At 35.3% G+C, this 27,806-nt stretch overlaps 1 protein-coding gene across 13 annotated transcripts in view; it reads left to right on the forward strand.

Annotated features, from left to right (window-relative positions):
* Window positions 1–27,806, forward strand: part of ST18 (ST18 C2H2C-type zinc finger transcription factor) — a 169,868-nt gene that overhangs the window by 85,602 nt on the left and 56,460 nt on the right. For 5 of the 13 annotated variants that reach the window (XM_062633407.1, XM_062633411.1, XM_062633410.1 and 2 more), the window contains 3 exons: window positions 7,400–7,456; window positions 17,504–17,558; window positions 19,454–19,484. In XM_062633407.1, coding sequence (XP_062489391.1) covers window positions 7,454–7,456; window positions 17,504–17,558; window positions 19,454–19,484 — 89 coding nt within the window. In that variant the 5' untranslated portion in view covers window positions 7,400–7,453. Of the gene's footprint in view, window positions 1–7,399; window positions 7,457–10,850; window positions 10,958–17,503; window positions 17,559–19,453; window positions 19,485–27,513; window positions 27,720–27,806 lie in introns of those variants that run through there. The other 8 variants (XM_062633412.1, XM_062633414.1, XM_062633413.1 and 5 more) reach the window with 4 other exon arrangements.

The raw sequence follows: 27,806 nt of genomic DNA on the forward strand, positions 1-27,806 counted from the left end.
CTGAGCGGTCAGAGGTTTCTGTGAATCATTAAGCCCAGTTAATGCATCTTCAGGAAGTTTGCTTTCACATAAAATTACAACACTGAACAAAATTGATTCTAATAAAGCAATAAATATCTTCCTTTTAAAAGACTATAATTACACAGCCCACATTTTCTCATTGCTTAATGTCTGAGGTTGTCAGCATAGCTTACACAATTTCAGGTGCCCAAGAGGAAGGTAGCTAGCTATAGTGACGTTCAAAGGAAATAATACTACTTCTTTTCCAGATGACTATTCAAGTAATCCCTTGAAATCCCATGGTGGTTTTGCCTTGGTATATTCAAAAGCAAATTTATCATATTTTGAGCTGCCAGTCCTGCAAGGTTAATCTGGACCTGGAAAGCTCAAGTTTCTTCATATTTCTTCTTTTTTCATATTTCTTTCATATTCAATGACCGTATTCCTGCCTTAGATTTTTCAGTCACCACTATCTCATATGACAGCTAGCAAGGAATTCAGCCTCAAAAAAGATCTTCATGAGCAAGCCTGTTGCAGGTACAACTGCAAATAGTTTAGCTCATTCTCACATAACATGTACTGTGTTGTGTCCCTGTGGTGTATGGTGAAAATTTACTTTCTGTACTAACAGCTACAGATCTCACTCCTAGGAAATCTGCTCAAATTAGGGCAACCTCTATATAAAAGCTTTAGCACAGAATTATGTTTTGAAGACTGTGCTAGCTTAGATTCCTGCCTTTAGTTATATGAAAACCAAGCATTTTCTGATTGTTGACCCAAACAAGCTCTGTCACATTGACTGTCTTTAGCCGTGGCCTTTGAAGCCTCCCAGTGGAAAGCTGGAATAACCAATAGTGAGTAACTGTAGGTGCTCACTGCTACCGTGGAGGAACTCACACTCTTAATTTCTTGACAATAAAAGGCATGAATCCCCTCCCTGTTAAAAAAGTTAGCCTTTCCAAATAACCCTAGGTTTTTTAAAGCCCTTTAAGAGGACATATAAAAATTACATATGACGATCAGTCTTGATCTTTTACAGCTATAAAGATTATACCCTGTTCACCCTGGCTAGAAAATTATGTTCTATTTACTTGTTATTGAATTACCTTCTAGAATTATGTGAAAACATTAACAGGTCGCTGAAAGCTTTAGATCATTGTCTCATTAGAGTTTGCCATAAAAATAGTGCAAACTCTTTCCTTAAATGCATTACTTTTTGCACTACTATCTCTTCTACTGCTTAAAACAATATTTTATAAAGAATTAATAAACATCCTCAACTGACAATCAGGTAAGACAAGCCAGATAGCTACATGGATCTAATCTTCCTTATACAAGCTATTATGCAATAGTACAAAACAATGAATTTTCATTATTTTTCATGTCCTTAGATTTCTACTTTTGTTCATTAACTCAGTAACTTTCAGAACATGGTATTGGTCTGAAAAATACAGTTGTTTCCATGAAAAGGGACATGGGAATGGAAGGAGTTTTATGTATTTTTTTAAAAACTGCTTTGCAAATTCTTTGCACAACAAACCTCGCCAATATGTAAACAGGGCTCCAGCTACTGTGTTTGTCCACAGCTAGAGCTACAGATGAACACAGTGTAGTTGTGTGATGACAGGAACAGCTGACTCATTAGTAGAGAGCAGTGAAAGGTAATTAACCCTGGGAAAAGTACAGCTGCCATGCGAGCTGTTCCTTTCTGTAGGATCTGATTAGAAATTAGTGTTAAACCACTGATTCTTTAAAAAAAATGTCATTGATAATTCACTTTCTCTCTCAGGTGTGGCCCCTAAAAGAGGCCTAAGATAGAGCGGGTGTACAAAAGCTCTTCTATCTAAAGGCCTTTTCTGAGAGAAGTACACACCTGTTTGGCTGCTTTTTGACTTTTCTTAACCATGAATATTGTCCCAGCTTTGAATGCTTCTAGGACACCCTTGCAGTCTATGGCCAATGCAAAGAATGCATTGTCAAAATGGTTTAAGGTAAAACATTGTTGGTTGCCATAATGGCACTTTAGTGAGGCAGATTAAAACTCACAGCTACTACTTCTTGTGTCAGGATGTAGTTCTGATGCAAAATGATGCACACCACTTCGAAAGAAAACAAAAATCTGTCTCCTGGCGTAGGTGAGCACAGGATATGAAAAAAAGGATTACACCCTGAGCATGAAAGCCACCCCCGAAGCCCACCCCTTTTTCCACACACGTCTTGGCATTTGAGGAGCCAATAGGAGAGGCAGAACCCATGATTTAATGTGACATCCAAACAACAAGCCAGTCTATGACATATATATTCAGACACCTGATACAGGGCTACTTATCAAGAATGACATAGCTATCAACTATAATGGCCAAATTTCATTAATGTGTTATTGGAATTTCTAAACTGCTGTTTATTATTTACAGTTGTTGTATTCAAAATAATTTTTAATCATCTTATTTTGCAAGATCTTCTGGCCAGGACTGTATCTTTATATGCCTGTGTGAGTAATATTAAGTGTATGTGAGTGCTTTCATATGCAAATTGCATGTATTATTGAAGTCCATGAGAATGTTCTGGGTGTTTTCAACTGAGCCAGGCTTCAACTAGGGAGTCTGAAGAGCAACTATGTTTAAAATGATAAAGTTTGTAAGACATCTCTCTATAGGATTATATTTTTCATTTTGCTTAAGTCAAATTTGCTGAAATGGGATGAGTAATGGATTAGTATTATTTTACCAGTGTACAGTAATATTACAAAGATATTCGTCTTTGGTGTCATTTTTAATTCAATATTGTTTAGTGGTACAATGGACCATTTTCTTGCCATGCATCTAATATGCTCCCATTGAAAGAAACCTTTCTCTTTCAGTTTTTTTTAAATAAAATGTGGTGCTTACTGGATATGATATTTGAACTTAATGTCACCATGAACAGAAGTTCATATATATATATATAATAAGTATATATATATAAATATAAACACACCTTATTGATATTTTTAATGCTGCAAACAAAACCACTCAATGCAAAGTGGTTAAAGTTATTTCCTAGGAGAATATTTCTCTTCATAGGAAAACAAGTGAAACAGATTTTTAAGATGAAGATCTGACACGCCAAGAGTACAGTGATCTCTGGATTGCAAATAGTTAGAATAGAAACGTGTTTTAAATTATTTTGCCATTCATCATGAATTAGTACCCATTCTTCTCAGAACTGTCCTTTTCTATTTGTTCTTTTTTTCTTTTTTTTTTTTTTTTAGTAAAAAAAGCTTGAAGAGAAAAAGGAAACAATATTTTTCTTGGAAATCCCCAGTAATAGCATAGGCTTGAAGTATCAGGTTGGGCTTCAGAGGAAGTGAAAGGATGAGCAAGCTATTAAACTGATGAACGCATGAGGATGAAAATAATATTCACTACCTTAAAGCATGGTTAGAAATGCACAAAAGCACTTCACAGCACTCTACATCATTATCCTCCTCTAGCTGAAAGGTGAAGAGACTTGCTGAAGGTCACAGAACAGATCAATGGCAGAGGCAGGAAGAGAGTTCCAAAATTCCTTTTTCTCCCAGTTATTACCCATGGTTCCTCCTGTTTATGCCTCTAGCAGAAGACAGGTGCCATTTTAAGAAAAAACTTCATCCTACTCCATAATCATATGAGGGTCTAAAAAGAGAATTTAGACTGCGATCCCTGGTGCCACTGACCTCTAAGCATAATTTTGAACCCTCTTTTCATTGCTCCACACACCTGACCCAAATATTCGCTGAGCAAAACATTTTCAGATGAGAAGTCTGTCCCACTGAACTTTTTACATGTGCATTGGTATCTGACAAATTTTAATCTTTTTTTTTTTTTCATATCCTTTACTACTTTGATTTTCAACATGTTATTTTTGTTCTTGGTTTGTTTTTCCTTGTACTCTTCAGTGTGTTCCCGGGATCTCCAAGGGCAGTGCATAGTGCAAGCAAGCCCCATTATATTTAGCAGTTAGGGTCATTACAAGTCTTTTAGGTGGTGGCAGACTGTACTTCACATGGCACTCTTGAAGTTAATGAACATATGTGATTTGCATGTTGAGGGAAGGCACACTTCTTCCTTTTGTGTGACTTTCGCTTTCTTGGGACATGTCTGTCATGCTTAATGAAGAGACCTTGTTCAGAAAGGGGATGAATGCATAGGGTAGCAGAATGGTAGTTATATTTCTTTTTATAAAAACAGTTTGTATTTTTAGGTTCATTGTTCCTTTTGACTCTATGTCAGAGTACGTTCTATGAGCTAATTAGCTGTGAGTTTTGTTCAATGTAAGAATTGTGTTGTCCTAATTCTGGGTATTAAATCATTGCCCCAAAAATTTGTCTGGAACTGTCAGGAATCACAGGGAAAGAATATAGCAATCTAGATTAAGCTTGTAGGTATTTGAGAAGTAACCACTTTTACTTGAATCTAATCAGCTTCAGCACTTCTGTAGAGGTTCAATGCAATTATAACAACACCCCTGTAAAATCACCCTTCAAACCCACTGGTTCATGTAACTAGCTTGCTGGAAACAGTGTACAGTACAAAGGCTGTAGTAGTGGTGGCTAGTAGTAGGTGTGTAGCGATACCACAGCTGGACCAGGGTCTTTCTGGTGTCGAAGGAAGTTATAGCAGAGCAATTAAAACAACACAATTTCATAGTTCTTAGACTGATCTGTGTGCTCAGGCGTCTCCCACTGGCCTCAGTCCTGAAACTACTGAGCACCCCTTTGATGAGCAGAGCATAGATGAAGTCAGTAGCAGCCGTGTTCCCCCAGAGTACCTCGCAACAGAGATGACTCCAGGCAGGGAAAGTCATCCAGGCTGAAAAACAGTAAACACGTTTTAAAAGAAAACAAACCCTGTGTTCCAGAGTCAATGATGCATGCTCTTTGAACTTTCTTTTAAAATTGCTCTGAAATCATAAGGTTGTTATGGTGTGGTTTTACTCAAAATAATGCATATCATTGTAACACAAGCCTTGAAGTTAAGTGGCTACTTTAATGAAACATAGTTACCATAGTTACAGCAGCAGAACAGAGAATAACTTTTAGTTCTTTTGAAGCTATGAATTAGTTTAAAAAGAGGAAAAGGAAAAAACAGGCATGCAGAAGTTTATTATTCAGTGTTTCATGCCTGATCAACTCTAAAAAAGAAAAACTCTCCCTAGACTAGGCCATTAACATTTTCCAACTGAAATCTGTAATTGCCCATCAACAAACACAAAATTGCATTTCAACACTTCAGTATGTCTATTTCCATTTTTTTCTTTTTTTTTTTTTTATTTTTTCTCCTAAAGAAACACATTTTTCCAAATTTCTGCTTTCAGCGTTTTTTTAATAACTGACACTTTACAGCATCTTGGTTGGGAAAAAAAAAAAAAAAGGTAAAAAGAAAGTCCTAAAGGCAAAAGTACGTTGATAAACACAAATCATGAAAACTATGCTCTAGCTCTATTATTCGTTATAAACAGTACCCTAAGGCTGATGAGAGGGGAGTGAGAATTTGTCATAGTGAAGATGTCTTCTAGGACCAGCTTTCTTGTTTTTCAGTTTAGAATTGAAATGTGCTCTATCCCTGAAGCGTTAATGGAGGTCACTGCTGTTACTCTCCTTTACTGTGTCAAAGCAAAGGAGTTCCTACTTAGTTGACTATTGAGAAACAAAATGATTTTCATTCCAGTATATCACCTTCAGCTTATGCGCCTCAAGAGCAGTGGTGATTAACAGGACTTTTACAAAGTTTCTGTGTAGTTACAAGGACAGCTTCAATCTTCTGTCATTTTTTTGCATTAGCTATGATTATGCTTTTACCACCAAAATGCATTTATTTTAAAGGTAACAATACAGACTCAGAGAATAGCTTATGTTTCATCTATATTTATCAGCACTCACTGTACATTTGTGTCTTCATTACCAGGAAATATTAAGGGACATTGTGCCATCTATTCCTGTTTACAGTTTATTATGCAGAGATAGGAAACACTTAGCATGTAAAATGAATGTAGAAATTATTCCTGGATAGAAACACGGACATTTCCCACTCGTTGGCTCTTTCTCCTCCATCACCGGATCAGAGTGTAATTGTCAGTAATCAGGCCTGCTTGCTGCTGATAAAACCACTCTGAATGCTAGCAGCCTTCTTTGTGTGATGACTCAATTATTCCAGAAGTGCCTCATCAAATCTGCCCCATCAGCTGGGCTAATAAATAAGGAGAAGAAACTGGCCCCCCAAAGCAAATTATAAATCCATTTGCATTAACCATTTCACTGGTCCATGATCTAGGCAGAAATAAGCATGGCAGATTGTGTTAAGCTTATTTGAATATGTTTATAATGTTTACAGCATGCAACCTTTTTTTTTTTTTTTCCACAAGGTGTTGGAATTATCGGTCATGAATAGCATCTAAATGCAGTTATGTTAATTACAGCAAAGCCTCAGGCATCTTTGAGGAATAGTTTGTTGCTTAAACCAGGTGAAAGTTAAACCCTTCTGCTAGGTGAAACACAATCTTGCACATGGCATTGGAATCACTGCCATGTTTAAAAGACAGGATGAGTGCACAAGATGTGATTTTGCAGGTACTGGAAGGACAACTACCTGTGTTAACAGGCTGTCTGCATTGGTAACATGACATGCTTTTCATATCATAGTATAAGTAAGTAAGAATGATAAAGTTTAGCATTATACTTGGGGAAAGAAAATACAAGTTGAAACAGCAATAATTCTGATCCATGTGTACTATGTACCTAACAAAACAAGTGGAAAGGGGAGTACTCTGCCCCATGGAAATACCTTTCTGAAGTTCAATTTGTATAAAAAATGATGTTTCCAAGTAGACTGCTTCAGATTTCCAAGGCTGCCCATGTAGTAGTAGTGCAGTGAGGGTGTTATAGTGAAGCACTGGAAGGCCAAATAAAAGTAATTTGTTTACTCATGTGCTGAACATCACACATGCACTTAAGGATCTCAGTGAGGTGACCCATAGGTTTGTGCAGAACTTCATGTGTAAGGTTACCTACTGCAATCTGTTCAGGATAAAGATCTGACTGCACTCAAGAGCTCAATATTATCTTCATTCATTTGTAATGGCATCTTTTGCTTTCACATATAATACTAAATGCAAATACTAAATATCTTGTGTTATTTTATCTTGAGAAAGAGAAATCACTGTCCCTGTAGAAACACAAAAAAAATGTTCAGGGCTCATAGAGGTGACCACACTGGATTTGTTTTCCTTCCATTCTCAGTTAACAAATCACAAACTGTTGTGACTGTTCATTTTCATATTTGCAATATACCAACTAGTGAGGTGGTAAATGAGAGAAAATCAGATTCATCTGTTGGAAATGATATCCATTATACTTGAAAAAGTTTTTTTTGGTCTTTTACAGATGTAGTACCGCTTTGTGTACTGCAACTCTGACAGAGAATACAACCTCAGACTTATGGTGAGATAATTTGTTAATGTACAGTATGTCTTTATTCATTATTAAATGCTCAGGAACTCTCTATTAATCTGACATGAATGAATGGACTTTTACCCATAGATGATGGGTCAACAAGAATGGTTGCTTGAAGGGATTTGTCACACTCATCAGATGTTAAGGATCAGGGCCCAAATGGTGATTCACATCAGTATCCTGAAATGACTCACAGATCTCAGTAGGATGGCACTTCAGAGTCAGCAGTACAAAATTATGTTGCACTGGAAATGGATATAAACTTAAGTATGAATTACAAATGTTCCAGGTGAATTCACTGAACAATTATATTGACAAATGAAGCAACTTATTTATTCCATGTTTTAGGGTTTATAAAGTTTATTATTCTAGTTGAATTGAGGTGATGGTTGAAAAGGGTAAAGGTTTTTTTTGCAGGAAGGCAAACTTCACCCTCAGGATTAAAAAAAAAAATCTGTTCAGATGTATAAATCCTTTTGAATCCTTTACTAAAACAGACAAATGAGTTAATGCGAGCTGTGACTTAATCTGGCCAAATTAAGATGCATGTAGACTTAAGGGGAGTGATCCCACAAGAGAACCTTGATTGACAAATACGTAAGTTAGATCTACCAGTTTTTCATCAACAATAATTTTATCATCAAAGTCTCCTATAACGTAGATAGATGTTCTTTATGGGCTTTTGAGGCTGAGATCTTAATTTTTTGAGTTGTTATTGCAGACTTTTATCTACATTTCTTGCAATGCAATTGCAACGCAATTTGGCCCAGGATTAATTTTATAGTTCATAAAATATACTAAAAGAAAGTATTTCACAGTAATTTATTGTATAAGATCTTGATGTTGCAGTGAATTCAACACTAACTCTTGTTTGCTACTTGAAGTATTAGATTTGAAATGTAAGTTGGTTCTTGGAGAGTGGACAGAGGTGACGCATAGTTTATGTTCCATTAGGGGTATGTCACATCCCATGACACAGCATAATTCTACACACTCTGTTTATAACATGACAGATGCATGACATTGTGTTAGACTTTTTGTGAAACACCATACCTTCTAGTGTGGGTACTCACCCACAAATCAGCTGTATGGCAGCCAGAACCTGTTATGTGAAAGAAACAAAAAACAGCACACTTAAATTTACTGACCAGCAACTTCTGTTGTGATTAAACCCAGAGAGGTTCAGGCTTTACAGGTTTTATAAAGTCTCACTTTTGTCCTACTGTAGCACTCTCTACTTTACAAGATATCTGATGATGTTGCATACAAGGCAGATGGGAGTAAAGTAATAAATGGCACTGTTGCATGTAGTTTTACAGCACAATCTTAAAATCTTTGCCCCAGCCCAGGCCAACCTCCTTTTCTTAAAAGGAGGATTTTCAATTTATTAGTTTATCATGCAAAGTTAAATGTGAAAAGTTTTGTATATTTTACTGTCCTTTGTGCACTTTTGCAAGTGGATCTCAGCTGTGCTCTCTTAACTCTCAGTCCCTTAGGATGAGAGAGACAGCAGATGGGGTTAGGGCAGAGGGCTGATGCTTCTGACAGCAAACGGCCTGGTTGTTGAGTGGAAGCTGTGAGCGTCAGGAAGCTCCTTTTCCCCAGAGAACCAACTAACCACTAAAGAAAGTTGAAAATGAGCCCTTTGAGAAACGCTATTAAAAGTAGTGAAAAATTGCAATTGTGCAGATGATGTGCTGCTGTGTGGTTATTCGGATGCTAATGAGTTTGACATTAGGGAACTCAAAGGGTTTACAGCTACTCCCTTATGTGATTTAGTGCTTTATTGGCAATCTTTGAGAAAATAAATGAAAAATATATTGCTAATAGATACATAACATGATAGGATTTTACACAAAAATACTGCTAAGTTTTAGGCTTTAGAAAGAGCTTTGTTCCCCCTTGTAGCTATTTTCAGATCTTTTTTTTAGGTTAGTGTGTTTTGAACAAAGAGGAAGGGGTAGGTAGAAAGCTTTAAGACTCCTTTTGTTTTTGTTTTTTTATGTGGTTTGTTTGTTTGTTTTTTTTCATGGATGTTGAAATGGAGTAACGGGGAAAGAAGCCTTTGAGGATAAACATCTTTTTCCAGCACCATATTGGCTAGGAAACTGCTTTAAAAAATCTTTTCAGTATTGTTTTGTTCCAGGTTTTCCCCTTTCTGTATGATCTTGCATCTGTTGTCTGCTTTGCTATTCGATAAAAGTGTACTTATTTTGATTAAAAGTTATTGATGCAATGCAACTAATATTCTATCTGTTGGGACTCAAGCAGAAATTAATCACTCAATAAACTCGAGCTTACCTGAAAATCTGTTTAGAATAAGCTTTCGCCAATTTCAGAAGTGTAACAACACAAATTTTACTGACAAAACTTCATCAGATATCATTAAATAAGTAGTTAAAGTTTCACCCTCATGTTCCAAAAGTTTATCTGCAAACTTTGGCATAATTGGAATACATTAACTGAATAAATCATTTTTACTAAATACAGTGTATACTTTGAATTTGCAGGTGACAGTAACCTGTAAGTGCCTGCTAAGTACCTTTGAATTTGCAGGTGATAGTAAATTTTTTATATTTTGGTCGCTAATGTGAGGAGTGTTGCTAAAATAAACCCTGTTCTTAATAACTGCTCATGGTCAGATTTTTCCAGGTTGCAAGTGCCTACAACTTTAAGTGTTTGAAGTGTTTGGCTATACATTACTTCCGAGTGTGAGATTCTCAGTATTGTACACTCAGATATAAATTTCTACAGCTCTTCTTCCCTCATTGTTACTGTTTTAGCCTGAGTTTCCTCACAGAAAGTAATAAAAATTGGTCATGGAAAAAATGTCAAGGATTTTCTTCAGTTTGATTATGGTGAGAACATTATCAGTCTTCCAAACGTTAAACTCTGATATTCAAAACTGGAAAAAAAAGAAAACTGAGGGGTTTTCTGCTATTACTAAAATATTTCATAATGTTTCTCATTTATTTCATAGCATTTACCAAACTGTTTTACTCAGTCAAAGGGGTTCTTATGCAGTAAAAACATTTGACTAACGATTTCTACAGACAGAAACAGGATATTTTTCTGTGTAAAAGAAGAAAATAATTTCTTTGAGCAGGTCTATTTCAAGCTGTTGTAAAGGGAATTAAAATATAAAGAAATTACCATGGCAAAAGAAAAATTGCTATTCTTTCTGTCTTTTAGAAGCATCATCGATGCCTTTCTACTACACCTATCAAAGCATACAAGAAAACAGTGCATTTAGTTTAAAGCATCCTGTTTCACCTGTTACATCTATGTTTTATTTAGTAGAGCTGGGTTTTGGTTTTCTTTCTTTTTTGTTTTTTTTTTTTCTTTATTTGTTTTCTTGCTTGTTTGGTTTTCTTTTTCCCAGAGAAAGAATTACAAGATTATCTGTTAAATCAGGCAAGGCATCTTGGGCTGAGTGACAAATTTGGTCCTTTGGAATCTGCACATATTTTCACCAGGAAACACACAAAGGTGGGATAATATATTTACAAAAAATTAGTCAAAATATATCTATATTAACACTAGAATATTATTTTGTTTCATGTATAGTGTCTTGTACGGGAGTCTAGGACTATTTTTCTTGCAGACCATTTACTGTTATGAGATCAGCAATCTTCAAGAGTTAGGTATAACAATATTGAACAATTGAAAAAGATATGAATCTTTGTAAATACCTCAAAATTCTAGTTTTGAAGTTTCAGAACTACACTGTTGGCATTACATACTGATGGGAACACAATTATCTTTGAATATGTAAGACTCCAGGAGTAAGGCTATATTTCATAACGCCCTGCTTAAATTTAATCTGCGAGAGATAGTATATTTGTGATTTTTCTTTTTAATGATGATTATTAAGTTTTTTTAACTACATATCAGATGGGTGGCATAAAAACTTTGGTGTACTTGTAAAAGATGTCAAGATGCCAAAGCATTTCTTTTCTTTTTGAATACTGCCAGTTTCTCTCTTCTAAAAAAATATATTTAGTACCTAGCCTAGGAAATAGTGACAAGACATTGAAGTATGTACAAATTAAAAATCCAGAAAATAGATCCTCCAGAAAGTACTATTACACATTGGCCTGGGTTGAGCTGCATTTCAGCACTATAAACTATATAATTTTTCTCTACATTTAAAAAGCTAGCAATTGCCCCTTAATTTCACAAAGCTGTGACTCTGCCCTCTAAACCCTTGGTAAAGAAGACTAATAGAAATACTTGGCACACATTGGTTACCTAAGGGAATAATAGAACTATTTGCTGTAGTAGTTTGGCAAAAGGACATAAACATATGGCTTTGGTTTATATTCAGCACTGCCAGTTGTGCAAAGTTGCATGGATGAAGTATACAACAGCAGTGACAACTCAGAAATCAGAAGTGAGAATCAAAATAAATCATCCTCATTACAAAGCTACTCAAGCTTGCCTCTTATTTAAGGTTTATTTTGTTTCTACATATTTTCATTCAGTGACTTCAATAAAAAAAGTCTACGTCTCAAAAATATGCATACCATTAAATCACACTATAAAATACGAAATTCTCTATTCTAAATATGTATTATACACATGCTTTAAAGTTTACATTCAGTAAATGTACTTACCTATTTTAATTCCTGAGAATGAATATATCTGAACCAATTATTTACGTTATTCAACTTTCACCTAGAGAAATTAGGAATAACATTGTGTAAACTGAAGCAAAAGTTTCAAAAGTAAAAATGAGATGACTTCTTTGTTAAGAATAATTAAAATCACAAAACAGGGCATATATTTAGAAATAGTGTTTAAGAACACCTAATGTGCAAATACTTTTTATCCTTCTGGCCATAAACATGTTATTAATAGAAAGAAGAACAAGAAACTTCAACAATGGCACAAGCAATGCTCCTAAAAATTTTGCAGTTGGATTTTGGATTTTTTTATTGTCAGTAGTAAGAATACATCAGCTTTATCTAGAAGATGCTTTATATGTACTTTGAATTTCTTTTTTCAGACCATAGTTCTCAGTCTGCCACCAATACTTCATACTAAAAAAACTCCATTGTAGAGTGAAACAAAGATTCAGTCATCACATATATACAGAAAGAGACAACCAAACAGCGCTCCATACTTCTGGACAGGCTATAGGAAATGTTCTTGCTTTCAGATTTATTTCAAAATATCTTTATGACATATTTCTGTGCGTTAGATTCTTAAATGAGTTATTGAAAAAAAAAATTACCAAAAGCACTGAAAAGCTTGCTCTGAGGTTATTAATTATTGTAGGGAGAGGCACACACAGCATCATATCACCCTAGGACACAGTAGAGCACAAACCTGTTTGAAGTGTTTAGCAAGTGTCTGACTTCAGCTTTGCAATTTGAGACTTGAGGATGGATTTGTGTGCCTTAAAAATCATCAAGGTGTGGAGGTTTTATGCTGAAGTTCAGTAGTCTAGTGTCAGATGTAGCTGTTGCTGCTATACAAACATTAGTAGTTTACAAATTAAAAATAGCAAAGACCTCTAAAAATCCGTTAAACTTTGTCCTAGAGAAAGAAGATGATGGCCAATTTCGTTTTGAAAATGAGATGCAAATTTTAGTTGGAAAATCATAACAAAATGTCAGCTTTTATACTCCTTACCTCTAGATAAACTGGTGATTTCTTTTCCTCTAGCTAGTTATGCAAAAGGAAACAGACTACCACTCCAGCAGTGTGAAACCTACTCCAGTAAAGTCATGCTTGTATAAAGATTACAATAAAAATCAGAAAGTGCACTGCTGTTATATTACCTCTTTCTGGGAGATGCATTTCACTTTAACCTATGTCAGCAACACTGGCTCCCCCAAGTCATAGTTTATTTCACAGTAATGTGCTTTAAAACTATCTTACCAAAATAGTGGTATCAATTTAGGTTTTGAAATTCAAAACTAAAAATGTGCAAGTAAACTAAAATAGTTGCTATTATTATTATTGTTACTATTATAATTTATTGCAAATGCCCTCTTTTCAGCTGCTAGTCATATTCTTGGATCCCATTATAATATCACTACATGCACATGTGCACAGATAGACTCCAGGCACAGAAAAACCAAACTCAGAGCCAAATCCTGATTCTTTCACTCAGGGAAGTATTTCCAGGTGCTCCTCTCGAGTCTGCTGACTGCAGTGGGATGATACAAACAGAAGAAGTAACATTTGGTTTCTGCAGCCAGAAACTCTGGAACAGTTTGCTCAGAAAGTATGATTGCTGCTATTCCACCAGTAAATTCATCTGGAGAAACATGAATACCCTGTAGCAGCCACACAGCAAGTTACTCCAGTTTCAGCCAAGCAGAATTTGTGGTACCGTTGGTGACTCAATCAATTTTGTGGGATCCAGTTATTGACACCCTGAAGTATCAACCAGCATTGAAGGAAAGTTGGAGAAAGGATCAAATTGAAATTCATGAAGTCAGGCAGAAAGCATCCATAAAATTAGGGAGATTTGTTCAGAAAATAATTCAACACTAACATCCTCGGTAAATTTCCAAATTACAGAAACAGGGCACAACTGAAGCAATTCTAAGGCAAACATTTATTTCTTAGCCTGGTTCCTAATGATTTGGGACTTCATAATGACCCCTCTGTCACTGTGTTTCTGACTGTGTACCTCTCATTAATTTCTTTTGAGTCTATTAAATAGTTTCAACTAATTTTGAAAAGAAAACGTTTAGATAGCTTTAAAAAACTATCAAATCAGAGAATGTAGGTACAAGACACAAAGATAAAGTGGAATTCATTCCACTATTCACTTGTCATTTTTGTAAAGCTTGCCCTTAAAAAATAAGGACTATAACTCCTGATAAGAATTTCTGGGCAAGGACTTAGATATTATCCCAATATTCCTGATGGCTAAAAGAATTAGTAGTGAGACATTGTGAGAAGATTTTGTGCAGGTCATTCTATTTCTCTCTTATGGTTTCTTATCTCAAGATAGTGTGTGTACTGGGAGGGTTGACCCTCCCCAACTTTGAAATCATGGAGCACCTTCCAGAATCCATCCAATCTTTACAGTACACAGCAGTAATAAGATATGCCTCTCAAATTAACACCTCGGTAATAATTACCTCTAAAACTTTGGATGGAATTTTTCAGAGTGTAATTCTTTTGTTGTTGCATGGGTGATGTGAAAGTTTGAATGCTTCTCGCTGACCATCTGTGGTTGTAAATTAATATAAAACAATTACTATGTAGATACAAATCAGAAATAAGAAACTTTGTTCACTTTTCACAGTCTCTGAAAGAACTATGGAAACCCAAAGATATTATATTTAAACTTTGAGCAAGTCAGGTCTTTTGGCTGACATACTTAAAAGATTTCACAGTTTTATTCAATTCCTTCTGTATAATTTTCAAGTTAATGCATTGGACTTTTTGTAAGTTGCTTTTTATGCAAGAGAGACATGATGATTATTTTAATATAGGATATGGACCAGGCTATAATTTTAGGTTGGAGCTGAGTAAACATCTTTCATAGTTTCAAATTATTACAAGAAAAGCAAATTGATAGAAAAATCACCTGCATTGATTTTATTGTTGGTTTTCACTCATTGTGCAGTTTTTAAATATTCATCACAATGCACCATGCTATTTAGACCAAAGTAACTGCTGTTCAGTAGAAGCAATGGACACTTTTTGTTTCATAATTAAAAGAACAGCACTGTGATTGGTGTGGTATTTATTATGAAATGATGACAAAGGAGTACCAGTGGTTTTAATAGTTTTAGCTTACAGGAGCTGTTGTTAATTTTGTCTGTAGAGTTGCAGGTGAAATAATGCACAGTGGATAAATAGTCTATATTGGTTTAACTGAACATAATATATAGTGTGTTCTGGAGTTGTTTGTCTCAATAGACTATAGTAATCAAAAGTAATGAACCTATTATGTGCAGGACCTTGGAGAGCATAGAATGGCAGTAAAAGTGTGGCACATAAAAGGTTTATTAAAGGAAATTAAAGTCCATCATTGCCACACCTGCTCCCCTATTATAAGTCTATGGCAGGTCAGTGCCTTCAATCACAACTCGGCATCAGAGAACAGAGCCATGTTTCCCATTACCATTGCAGTCACATTGCAAAAACTCATTCTCCAGGTTTTAAGGATAGTAACAAGTAAAGGCTGCCATCAGCCACACTACATAAACACAAGCCACTTATGTTCCTTCTCTGCTAATAATCAGCATTGGATGTAAATTTAAACAGATAGAAGATATCATTTTCTGACTTTGAGATGCATTTTGATCAATCTATACTTTCATTTTAGATATTGCTTACCTGTGTTCTAGAATTAAGCTTCTTCAAGTACGTGAATACCCTTTGCAAATGCTTGTTTTCTCTCCTGAAAATAGGTATTTTGATTCCAGTAGTTGTATACAATGTGCAACCATGTGTAAGAACAAACAGAAAAAAACCCAGGAAATTAGAGAAATGTTCTTTACTTTTTTTTTCTTTCTTAGGTCAATTTTCTCATATTCTTCAATGTTCTTTCAGATAAGACCTTCAAAACATCAGCTGTCTGAGTCATAAAGCTAAAAATAAAGCACCCTCAGATCCTCAGACCCTGTAAATGGAAAAAGACACAAACAGAGCTTCTCGCATCTTCCCTCAGTAGGGCAAATCAGTTCTGCCGATTCTGAGAAAAGTGAAATAACAGACAGAATCTTCTGTTGACATTATTTTTTATTTTGCAACCTTTTGAAGGGAAAAATCCAAGGCATAGGCAACTTCTGGTATCCACAGAATATATTTATCTATTGCTCATCACAGTTCTACATATCAGATACATGTCTCTATTTGTTCCTGCATATTGATCTGGAGAAGCACATGGGAATTGCTTCATTTACAGTATGTTTGATGATCACCTTCTTTCTTATGAACAGGAAAAATGAGATTCAAAGCAAAGATGGAAAGTAAGATATTAACAGAGACTAAAGAAGAACTTCAGAGTTTCTGATATTTTTCTAGACAAAAATCCCTCATGAGAGAAACCCCCTTACAAAAATTAAGAGTTACTTTTAGAAAGAAGAGGATTTTGCCTCCCTGGACATGGTCAAAATTACACCATTGTACAATCTGTTGTATGTCACTGCAGCACTCCACGTCAGAACATGAAATCTTAATCCCTTTGAATTTCAGGGGTTTGTAATAAAATCCATGGATTGAAAACCTGCCCCTACAATTATGGGTCTGGGCCAGATCCAAGAGCAGAAGGTGCATACTTCCAGTGCTGGTTTAGATGTAGCCAAAAGTGTCATGAGAACAGCTGATCTTAAAAGGTCTTTCTTATGCCAGTTAGAAATCTTACATCAATAGCTGACTTTTGCAGGAGGGGTGATGGTGGTGGATTTTTTGGTTGGTTGGATTTGATTTTTTTCATATGAAATACAAGCCTGGACACTACATTCTCCCAAAACCTCATACAAATCTTTAACTGTCTCTTTGACCAAAACTTCTGTAAGAAAGAGTTGATTAAGTGGTGAAGTAATTCAAAGCTGCACATGTGCAATTATGCACATTCAAGCAAGAGGGTTTCACATTTTGAGGATGAAGTTGTCAGAAATGCAGGTTCTAATGCAGCTATTAAGATATGCTTCAATTGCAACAATAACACAAATTGCCTCTAGGCACTGTGGCTTATTTGGACTTTTTCTTCCAGGAGGTGGATGCTGAAAGCAGCACTCAGACAGCATTGCTATTTCTAACCTTATGCCTCCAGCTAACACCTGTAGACCTTGTCATTAAACCTTGCAGAGTCACTCATAACCATCACTTTATTAAACAAATCTGTATCATTAAAGGTATCTCCTAGGTATTTACTAGATATTCACAGATGGCTTTTTATCTCTTTGACAAGATTAATAAGGCATGATTATTCTTCTTTCTATTACTGTCTAGCCTTTGGAAATGTGGGGGGGGAAAAAAAAAGCTTTGGAGACCTGGGTTGGTTATTTTCCTCAATGGCAAAAGGAATGAATTAAAGACTTTGTGTTAATATTACAGATGGATGCAGATGGGGAAAATAAAAAGCTGCGCACACGCTCAAAAGGAACCAAGGGTGAGTTAGTAAGCACGTTCCACAGCCCTGTGCCCAGCACACCATGAAATATGATAGTTCCTGTGCACAGTCCCTAATGTGCAGTAACAGAGTGTGTAGCCTCCTTAGGGCTGCTTTTTTAATCAAAGCAGGACACAGACTGCCAGCATTACGAGGCACAATGTTATTAGCTATGGTTTAAAGAAAAGCAGAAAAAAATCTACTATATGCTATTTTCTTTGAGGTATTTATGAAAGAAAATAAAGATTATGCTTTTTATTATGCAAACAAAGATTTTCCATACAGGGTAGGGCCAGACAATATTGAATAGATGCTTTCAAAATAATTTATAAAAGTTTGTCTCAGCCACCTGAACGTTTTTATACCTATTGCCATTAATTATCTGTAAATTAGTTGCATAAATGGTCCAGAAGTAAATTTACTTTAACCAAAAGGTACAGCTATATGCTGCAGAGGAGAACCCTGCACTTTTTCTAAGTACTGGTGCTCATGTTTTATTTTGCAAAGTTATAGCATAGTTGTATTTCCCAGCTATTCTTCTCTTTTTCTAAGGAACAGATGGAAATGCAGTACTGAGAGATAAACAGGCCCTTAATGATCTCAACATCTGGAAAACATGATTGACTAGCAACACAACGCTTCCAGGAAAATAACTTTTTATTTTAATTCATAACACATTTTGTGACTCTTGATAATGAGTAAAAAATAGAGATATTTAAAAATAAATGTCAAAGTTTTGCCTGCCCTGTGAACATTTTTGCTTATGACTGTTTTCAGAGTTGCAAAGCACCCATTCTTCACACTGATTTTTGTGTGAATTGTTCACTCTCAGGATTGTATAAAACAGACTGATTTAATTCATTGTCACAACTCATATGTTCTGGATTGTTAATATTGTGCCTTCAGCTTCAAGTTGTGGTAGAAATGAAAAATTAAAGTGTGGTTTGGCTTCGTTCTCTAGCTTCACCCTGAAGGGGTGAAAAATGCTAGACTTCACTCAGTAAAAGACAGAGGAAAGAGGTGGGAGTGTCACAAACCACCTGCAGACAAAGGGATAAATACAGACAAGCCTTTCTAAAGAAACATTATCATATCCAAGTTTTGATGCATCCTTAAGTAATGTTCTCTGAAATGAATGTAAAATTCATATATATTTCAGAAGTACCAAAACAAAGGATTTGAACAAAGTTATTGAATAAGGAATTCATTCACATCTTAGCATGAGAGCATGTCTTCTCTGTTGGTCAGGACTGTGAGTTATAACATTCTGGCTGACTTAGCAGACTTTAATTGTATTTAAAAAGGGATTCAGACCCTTTCCACTCAAAAATCTAATAACACATTTTTTAAATGTATGGATTTTTTTGATATTTTGTATTTTTTATATTTTTATATATATTTTTGTATTTAACGCATGCACACACAGTTGTAGGAATTAATACATCAGGAACATTTTCCAAGTATTGGGAACAATAAACGTTACCTGTGAGATGTGAGTAATCCTTAGAACCACCTGTTGGCTTTGTCAGTATGCTCTATATCATTGTGTGTGTAGGTATCTCTAAACACCAGCTTTTGTCATTCCCAGATTTAATTAAAATTCAGAAAATCAAAGGCTTGCCCTTCTATTTTCAATAAAACCAGGTGCCTTCTGGTTTAGTTTTCTAAATTATTGTTCCACTGAACATTACACTCCAGGTTTTATGCATCCTAAAATAACTGAGATGTTCAGTTAATGTTTGCCACTAGTAGCTACAGTCCTGTGGTCAGCATGAAATAATCACCTGTGTTTTGCTAGCCACTCCTCTGTCATCACAGATAGGCAGGTGCAAGGTTGCAGAAAGAGCAAGTCTGGAAGTGTAAACTAATTAATTCTTTCCTGCTTTTATTAACAGTTCAAGTGGACTCTATAGCTCAAGAGCTCAGGTAAGAACTCAAGCTGTTTATTTTTCAGTATTATTTTCTGATTATATTGATAAATTCATACCAGTGGCATTGCTATAAAATAGAGAATCCAGTAAATGATGTATTATGTAAAGATCTATCATAGATCTGAAAAGGAGTACTTGTTGCAGATTCATTTTTTTAAGTATACCTAGAAAAAAGCAAAATGTTAGCAATAATTATGCAAGCATAATCAAAAGTAATGCAAAGTGGGCAGGATTTCTGTATGCTATCTTTATTTTCAGCTTGTGACAGAATACAAAACAAAACTGTATTTTCTGATCAGTCTTCAGTCTTCTTTTTCCTGTAATAAGTATCATATTAATTTCAATACCTGAGTATTCTAAGAGGCAATAACATTTATAAGTTTTTGTTAGATGGCTTTCATAAGTCTCATAGTCTCTGTACATTAATGTAAATTCTAAATGTACTAATGGCTCATTCTTTCTTAACTTGCTGAGGCTTCATATTTTATTGAAGTAGCAGACAGTACTCTTCAAAATTCACATAAATCATGGCAGTCCATTCAAGCCCAGAAATTGTACAAAGATATTTCAGATCACAAATAATCTAGTTAAATTTTAACATTACTACTTTAATCTTAAGAATGTATGCACCAACTATTAATAACTGTTCCAGAAGCTTAGAACAAACTCTGGAAAAACTGGCATATTATTCAGAACCAAATCATCAAGAAAGAACATGTACAATCAGATTCCAGTTTTCTCTGGGTCAAGTTCATTCTTCATGTCCATCAAGAAAAATATTTACAGGTAGCTGCAAATTCTTAGAGTTATTAATCAAAATTACAATGAGCTACAGCTGCTATATAAGCACGGAAAATATTTTTGCAGAAACTCTTAAGAGTTTTCCTTAAATTTACTTATTTTGCCTACACTCACTTTTTGTCACTCACTACTGAACTGCTTTCTTATACAGGCAGGCATCTGAAGAATGTGCTTGTGGGTTCATCCATCTAGGGAACAGAAACTTCATCATGTGATTTATTTGACCAAAATGCCACTCTCTCTTAAGACACAAAATATTTACAGGAAGTTATCTGCAGTGAAGATATACAGTATTTTAAGGTTTTTTTTTAATAATAAAACTGAGAAAATGATAAGCTTCTTGTAGATATTCCATGAACAGAAGTGGAGGCTAACTTTTTGGATAAATTATTCATGGTGAGTCAGCCATTCAGTTCTACTGTGAATCTCATCTTTCTCTATGGCTTCAGTTTCCTCAGATTTAGTGCTTCTACTCTTTCCTCTGTGAATCCCTAATTTATGCACCAGAAGGATGCATTAATCCGAAGAGGCAGTCATCCAAAATTGAGGATGGTCCATGTGTTCCTAAGAGAAAAATGTTTGAAAAATAGAAGATGTGCAAGTTTCTGCAACATCAGGGAAGCTGTAATTTATGCATTATCAATTTCTATAGCTTTTCTGAAGCAATTTTGCTTTTCCCTGTGAAATACATGGTATCTTAGGAACTGCTTGTGTAAGAGATTACTCTCTGTCAGAGGTGTGGACTACCTCCATAAGGAAACATCCATTTTACTTAAAACAGTGAGCTAAACAGCCAAAAAAGCCATTGCCCAGTCATCAACTTGGTATCTGTAATTTTTCCAGTACCAAATTCCATACTGGGTATCTTCACAGTCAAGTGGCTTTACTGGCATACAAGTCAGATGATCAACTGTTATGAATATATTTGTTTCTGAAAAACTAGTTGAAGAGAGGCAGGAGCTACCTTATGGAAATGTAGTCTATTAACTGAGTTCCTATTACTCGTATACATATTATTGTGGAAAAACTACTGAACATTCCTCAAGAATTAAAGACTGAAATAGTCTGTTGTATTCCCTGGATACAGACATTGAAACCACTGTCTTTTCTGACCAAGGTTCTAATGCTGTGCTGGCTGACAAATTTAAATCCACGCTTAATTAATTTCCCCTTCTCCCCTGGCTTATCCTATCTGACAAAGCACTTTTGCACTCCTTATTGAGTTTCTGTTACAAAGTGCCTTGGGATACTTCTACATGAAAGGCACTACATAAGCTTACATGCCTATATTGTATTATTATTAGTTTCATAACATTGATTAGTTCTAGAGCAATTGTTAGCCTTTTCTTATTCTGCAAGTTGTGTTTCACAAAAGTAGAGAATTAAATAAGTGAACAGCAAGACAAAAAGTTGCATTCACCAGTTAGACTCAACAATGAATGAAAACATCTCTCTTCTAAATTTCAGGGGTTGTATTCTTGCTTAAGGGAATTCAATGCCAAAAAATCTATTGATTTCAAGAAAGAGAAGATTTCACACAGAAATGTGGCTAATGGTGTTGCTATCATCCATCTTTTCCTGGGAAATAGAACCACTTTTCTGCTTAAAATGTATATTTTCAGAAAAACATGAACTTAAGGGACAAATTGGGTTTTATGTTTTTTATGTCTAGTAAATTAACTAAAAGGTCTTTTTCACTACACTGAGTTTTCAAGGGACAGCATGTCTAGATACTGATGATGTATGCACAACTCCTATTTAAAGTGTCAAACTTGCACTGATTTTAAGTAATTATATGATTTAAGGTATCCCAGATTTCAGTATCATATGAATAATTTTCTTTATACATTGTTATTAATAAGTCTGCTGTGTTATTAGTTCAGATTTATAAGACTTTATCCACTGTATCTGTTGTACTGTTGAAGTGTAATATGCCAAACTTAATAAGTCCTTCAAAACAGAATTGCCCTTTCAGTCTTAATTATTTACTTATGAAAAATCTGGTTTAATTTTTCATTTAGGAGTTAGTGCTATGATTATTTCACTGGTAGCTAAACTACCCACAGGAAGAGATGAACCTTTTATCACAACCTAAATATAGCAAAATACTATGTGGTAGAAGTGAATGCTGAAGACAGGGGATCTCTGTCCCATACATTCAAGCTTGAATCTGACACCTTTTGGGCATAACAACTCTGTTGTATCTATCTTCTGCAGAATCAGAAAGAAGAGGTCTTCTCTTAGGTGATTTAGTCATGGACCACTGAATGGACCAGGACCTTCAGCTGTGTTCAGGATTAGAATGAAAACCAAAGGGAAGTGAAGAATATTGGTGTGATGTATTCTCATTACTGTGTTCCATTTAACAGATGGGATACAGTACGATGAACCATCTGTAGGTTACAGAGTGGCATCTGGGTCAGACCATGGAAGAGCAAATTGGATCGATCCGAGCACGGGAGTACAAAAGCATAGATCAATTTGACTAAGTCCATGTATGAACAGAAAGGGTACCTTTTCTGGGTTAGGTACATGTGGAACCAAGTCTTTCTGGCTTATATCACTAATGATTAATGAAGCCTCCACAAGGTACTAGTGTTTCAACTCATGGAGAAAAGTCCTGCTCTTTGGTGGGAATAGTTACACTTCCTTTACTCTCTGTAGTGTTGGATCACTTTTTCAGAAGGACCATTTCTTCAAAAGTAAGGAAAGTTACTTTTTATCTGAAACTCTTGGTCCAGACGTTGTGAGGCATTTTAGATGTTCAGATAAGTTGAACTGTTCAGTGTGAATGAATAGAGATGTATCTTGAATGTTTTAAAAGAGAGAGAAGTAATCAAGCAGAGCTTTCTAGATGTCTCTTTGATAGAAGGAGTAACTGGACATGTTACCCTTTGCTGCTGTCTTGATTAGGACGTTTAGAAACCAGCAAAACAACCCTGCAGTCAATGGTGCTGAAGTATTTCAGAAGGTTATGTTACTAAAATGTATTCTTTAACTTTATCCAAAATGTCTGAAAGGTATGTTAATATAAGTAACAGTATTGACAGCATACTAAAAACTATTCTGCTAACTGAAGTACTTATTCTACATTCTGCTAACGGAAGTAGTTATCACTTATTCTACAATTATATGTATCAAATTATATCTGAACTCTTGTTTCAGACAGCAATGAACTGAAGGTAGACAGTTTAGTAGACAGAAGATTCAGGAAAGCTTCATAAATAGCTGCATTTAGAAAGGAATGATTCACCGGTAACTTTTTCTGGGCTTCATAAAATAAGCAGGTTTTTAAGAAGTATTGGTATGAAAAGAAAGCAATAGTCTGGCAGATGACCTGAGAAAGAAGTGAAAGCAGTACTTAAATGATGGAAGAAATAGGCACATGAAACAAAATCATACAAAAAGGCTAAAAGATTTTCCTCAAACAACTGAGATTACAATTGATTTGTTAGGTATCACCTTCACAGTATTCTTGTCCCATAACATTGCTTAAAAGTGAGATAGAGACTGAGAAACCTGTTTGTTCCTAGCCTTCATTTGGAAAATCTTCAGGTTTGTCCTTTGGGCTTGGCTTCTATTTCCACTGGAGGTGGTCATAGACCGATTTTCTAGAAACCACTGGCAAAATGCACGTTTGTCATAATCCCAAATAATCACATTTGGAATAAAACCGAGGTGGACTCTTGCATTTCCTGGTGACTCATCTGTCTCCCACTGGCAGAGATTGTGGGACCTTTGCAGTCTTTCATGTTCTTTGTGGAGAAAAGTGTGTCCCTGCATCCAAATAGACTTAGTAGTAAATGCTAAATGAAGATGGTCAATAGTTATACCTAATGCTAGGAGATTCTGATTTTGTGCAGACATATCTAAGCTTGACAAAAAGCCTTCTTTTGCAATTGAAGATTAGGTGCTGACAGCATAAATTCCCAGCTTTCCTCCCCAGTGTTGCCCATGATGGTGGCTAGTTGGGACAGAGTTTGCCACTTTGTCATTTAAATATTTCGCCATGACACATCTAGATTAGTCATTTCATCTGAGACAAAGATTTATATCACACTGTTTCTATTGATAATTGATCTTCTATTAAAAAATTGGCATTAATCATAACAGCGCCTACTCCCAAGACCTGTTAACTGAATGAATTAAGAGTATCTACTAGAGTATCTACCACTTGCACTTTAGCTTTGAAAAGGAACTTCCTCGCTAACCATTGTAGGAATTGAAATGATTATAAGTCTTCGAAATATTGACCTCTGCCTCTTACTCCATGATTTCTGATGTAATCCAGTCTGTCATGTTGTCATCAATCATACTTTCTTAAATTCCCAATAGATCTTGTTAATTTCTTTTTCTTTTCTGACAGCACTGTTAGGTTCTTAAGGCATATAGGCTGACATGCTGGTCAGTATTCTCCTTAAAGAACCTGTAGAAATCTATGTTTTATGCTAAGGAAAAATGGTCTTGTAATTGATGCTTGATAGAAAACATTGAACAGTCAAGCATAAACAAACACTGAACAATCAGTACGTGGTGCAGTTTACATGGTGAAGCAAAGGTAAGTATATGCTGGTCACAGAACTAATAAAATAATAACATTGGAATTCACCTATCCTTATTATTGCATCCTGCATGTCAACCATTCTCACCATGACTAATAAAACAAGCATTAATCTCAATTGCAATGGAAATCAAATGTATAGGTCTGTCATGTTTAAGTTCCTCCCTTGTTTTCTTTTTCATCTTCCAGGCCCTTCTAATTAGCTATCAACTTGTGAAATATACAGTGCTGTCATTATTCCCATCCCTTCACTCTACTTCTTCCTTTCCTCTCCTCCTCTCCCTTACTTAAAGCTCTGAGAAGTTGATGGACTGCAAGCTTTCTGCCTTTTTTGTACTCCCATGTGCTTTCATACTTCAGAAATAGATTGTTATTTCTGTAATCTTAACACAATAAAAAAGAAACAGCAAACAAGAAACAAACACAAAAAGACATTCAAAATTCAAACATTTCCCACCTCAAGCTTTATACTTTCAAACATTCATGTGAATGGGTTAAGGCTTGCATAAAATGTTTGGAACTTGTGTATAGAGAACATCAGATAAAAGGTTTTTCTTCCATTAAAATTTTATATTTTGAGTGAGATTCTAAGAGTTAATAAGAACTTCCACTCTTAAAAATATTGTCATTGTTTCTGTGGAGAGAAATAACACTGTATGGTTCTGGGCTACCACAAGTAAAATGGCTTTAACATTTTGCAGTTAACCCTAAGGTTGACAGTTATTTCACTTAAATATTCAGTGAAATGTTCTCAGTAACCACTAAGATGATTGTAATAGGAACTGTATCTCATAATCCTTTTGAGACAGCTGTGGTTGCAGTTGTTAATTGTGATGAATCATTTGCCAAATTCCTGTAGATATGAAGACCTTTAGAGGTACGCACTGTGACCTCTACCTTTATCTCCTGGATTTATTGTGAACATTTGAAAATCATATTTTACCTTCAGATTTCTATTTTAGTTTTTGTTAGTTGATACTTTAAGTGTATTTGTTTTGTAGGTGAGTTTTATAGCTATCTTCAATAAGAAGTGCATTAGATAAGTTTCCAGCATTTTATAGGCCTCTTTTAACATCTACTATGATGTTTTTCTGTAATAGTTTTATAACATATGTCAAATCCACATCACTATAATTGTGTCTGCTAGATTGATAGATAGTTGTTTGCAATCTTTTTCTACTTAAGAGCTTGTTGCATCTTAGACTGTCTCTAGCCTTGAACTAAAATTTGTACATTGTTTAATATATTACATGAGTCGTCATCTTCCCCATCACAACTTCTGTGTTCATCAGCACACAATAAATGTTATCCTCCCAACCCTACACAGGAATTTAAAGTTGCTTATGCTTTAATACCTTCTGCTGCATGAGAGTGCATCAGAACATTATAGCCCCAAAGGGTTGTTTCCTCTATGGCAGATCTTTTCTCTGTAGATGACCACAGGCCATACAGAGATGGAAACACCAACTGGTGACTTCTGTCTCATATATATCAATCATGAGTTAAATATTATAGCTGGCTGAATTGCTCTGACTGATGTCAAGGGTGTATTCAGCCAAACAAAAGCAAGCTGAAACAGACTGTGGCTAGCCTGGAGATAGCAAGGAAAGGAAAAGAATGCAACCATGAGACCTCCTGCTACATTAAAGGGAGGTACTGGCTCCTGACAATGCATTACTTACAGTCCCATTCTCTGTTGTAAAAGAATAAATAAATAAAAAGAGCTTATCTTCTTTATGTCTTCTCTAACCAGACTATAGTTACCAATATGCTTTTAATTTAGCATTTACTGGTATTATCAGGATGACCACTCATGTGCAATGCTTTCTGGATGCAAAGGTTGTGTGGATGATCTGTAGATTTGCCTAGAAACTTAATCCATTCTAAGCTAAATTCTTGGCTTTGGTCCCACTGGAATTTATTGACCTACTGAACCTGGACAGATTGAGTGAGTAAATGAAAAAGAGGCTAGGTAGACTGAATTTGGCACAGATCTTGGGCATTCATTCATATTGTTGTGTTTAAGAGCATCTTGAGCTCCACACAATAAAAATTAAATTTCTTTCAAACTGCCTTTTACTAAAAATAACTTATCTCTTAGAAAAGGGTCCAAATATACAATATCTATATAGAGAGTTCTTAATCTATGAACTATAGAATGGCACCATGAAGAAGTCATCCATTTCATTAACATAGTATTTCAGTTAAAGGCTTTATGTGTTATTTTTTATATGATCTGAATATCCTTATGAACCTACTAGCTTGCAAACTGAAAATAAGAAAAAACAGCGAAGAGAATTTAAATCTGTACTGTCCTGCTCTAAGTTCCCTTTCCTGTGGCGGCAACCCTGCTAAAATAGTAAACTAGAGCTATAAAAGAAAAATAGGTTTTAAAAAAACCCTTTTCATGAGCCTATTGCAGCCTTTATCATCCTTTAGCCTCAGGCATCACAATGAGCTTGAAACATGGGTAGATTTCACCAGAACTGCATGCCTTTTCCTATGGCATTGCTGACATACCAATACTCCACTCTTTTTTACATGCTTCTTTTCATTTGCTCAATTATTTCACAGTCTGGTTGTTCTTTTTGGTCAGGTGGCCTATAACATTTTACATTAAGAATTATCTTTTAACTTTTTTTCCATTTATACCCCAATGTGCATTCTTTTCATCTTGGTCCAGCCCTGGCCTGAACTTCTCACAACTTTGGCATTTTAGGAAAAGAGCATTGCTCAAGTATGGCAGTAAACTTTTTTATTTGCAGAAAGCCCTTTAACCATGGAATGATTGTACAGGGCCCAAGAAAAGCCTCTGCCCCTTTCACAGATACAACTTGTAAGCCAAGTGTATGATTTTGTTAGAAAGAGGTAAATGAATTTTTTGTGTTGTGTGCTATGGTAAAAAAATGAGAAACAGTTTCTTTTATTATTGTTGGAGTAAGTTGTGCTAGTTCT

Source organism: Pezoporus occidentalis, unplaced genomic scaffold (assembly GCF_034315485.1).
Source record: "Pezoporus occidentalis ecotype Australia unplaced genomic scaffold, CSIRO_AGI_Poc_V1 ctg4, whole genome shotgun sequence".
NCBI lineage: Eukaryota > Metazoa > Chordata > Aves > Psittaciformes > Psittacidae > Pezoporus > Pezoporus occidentalis.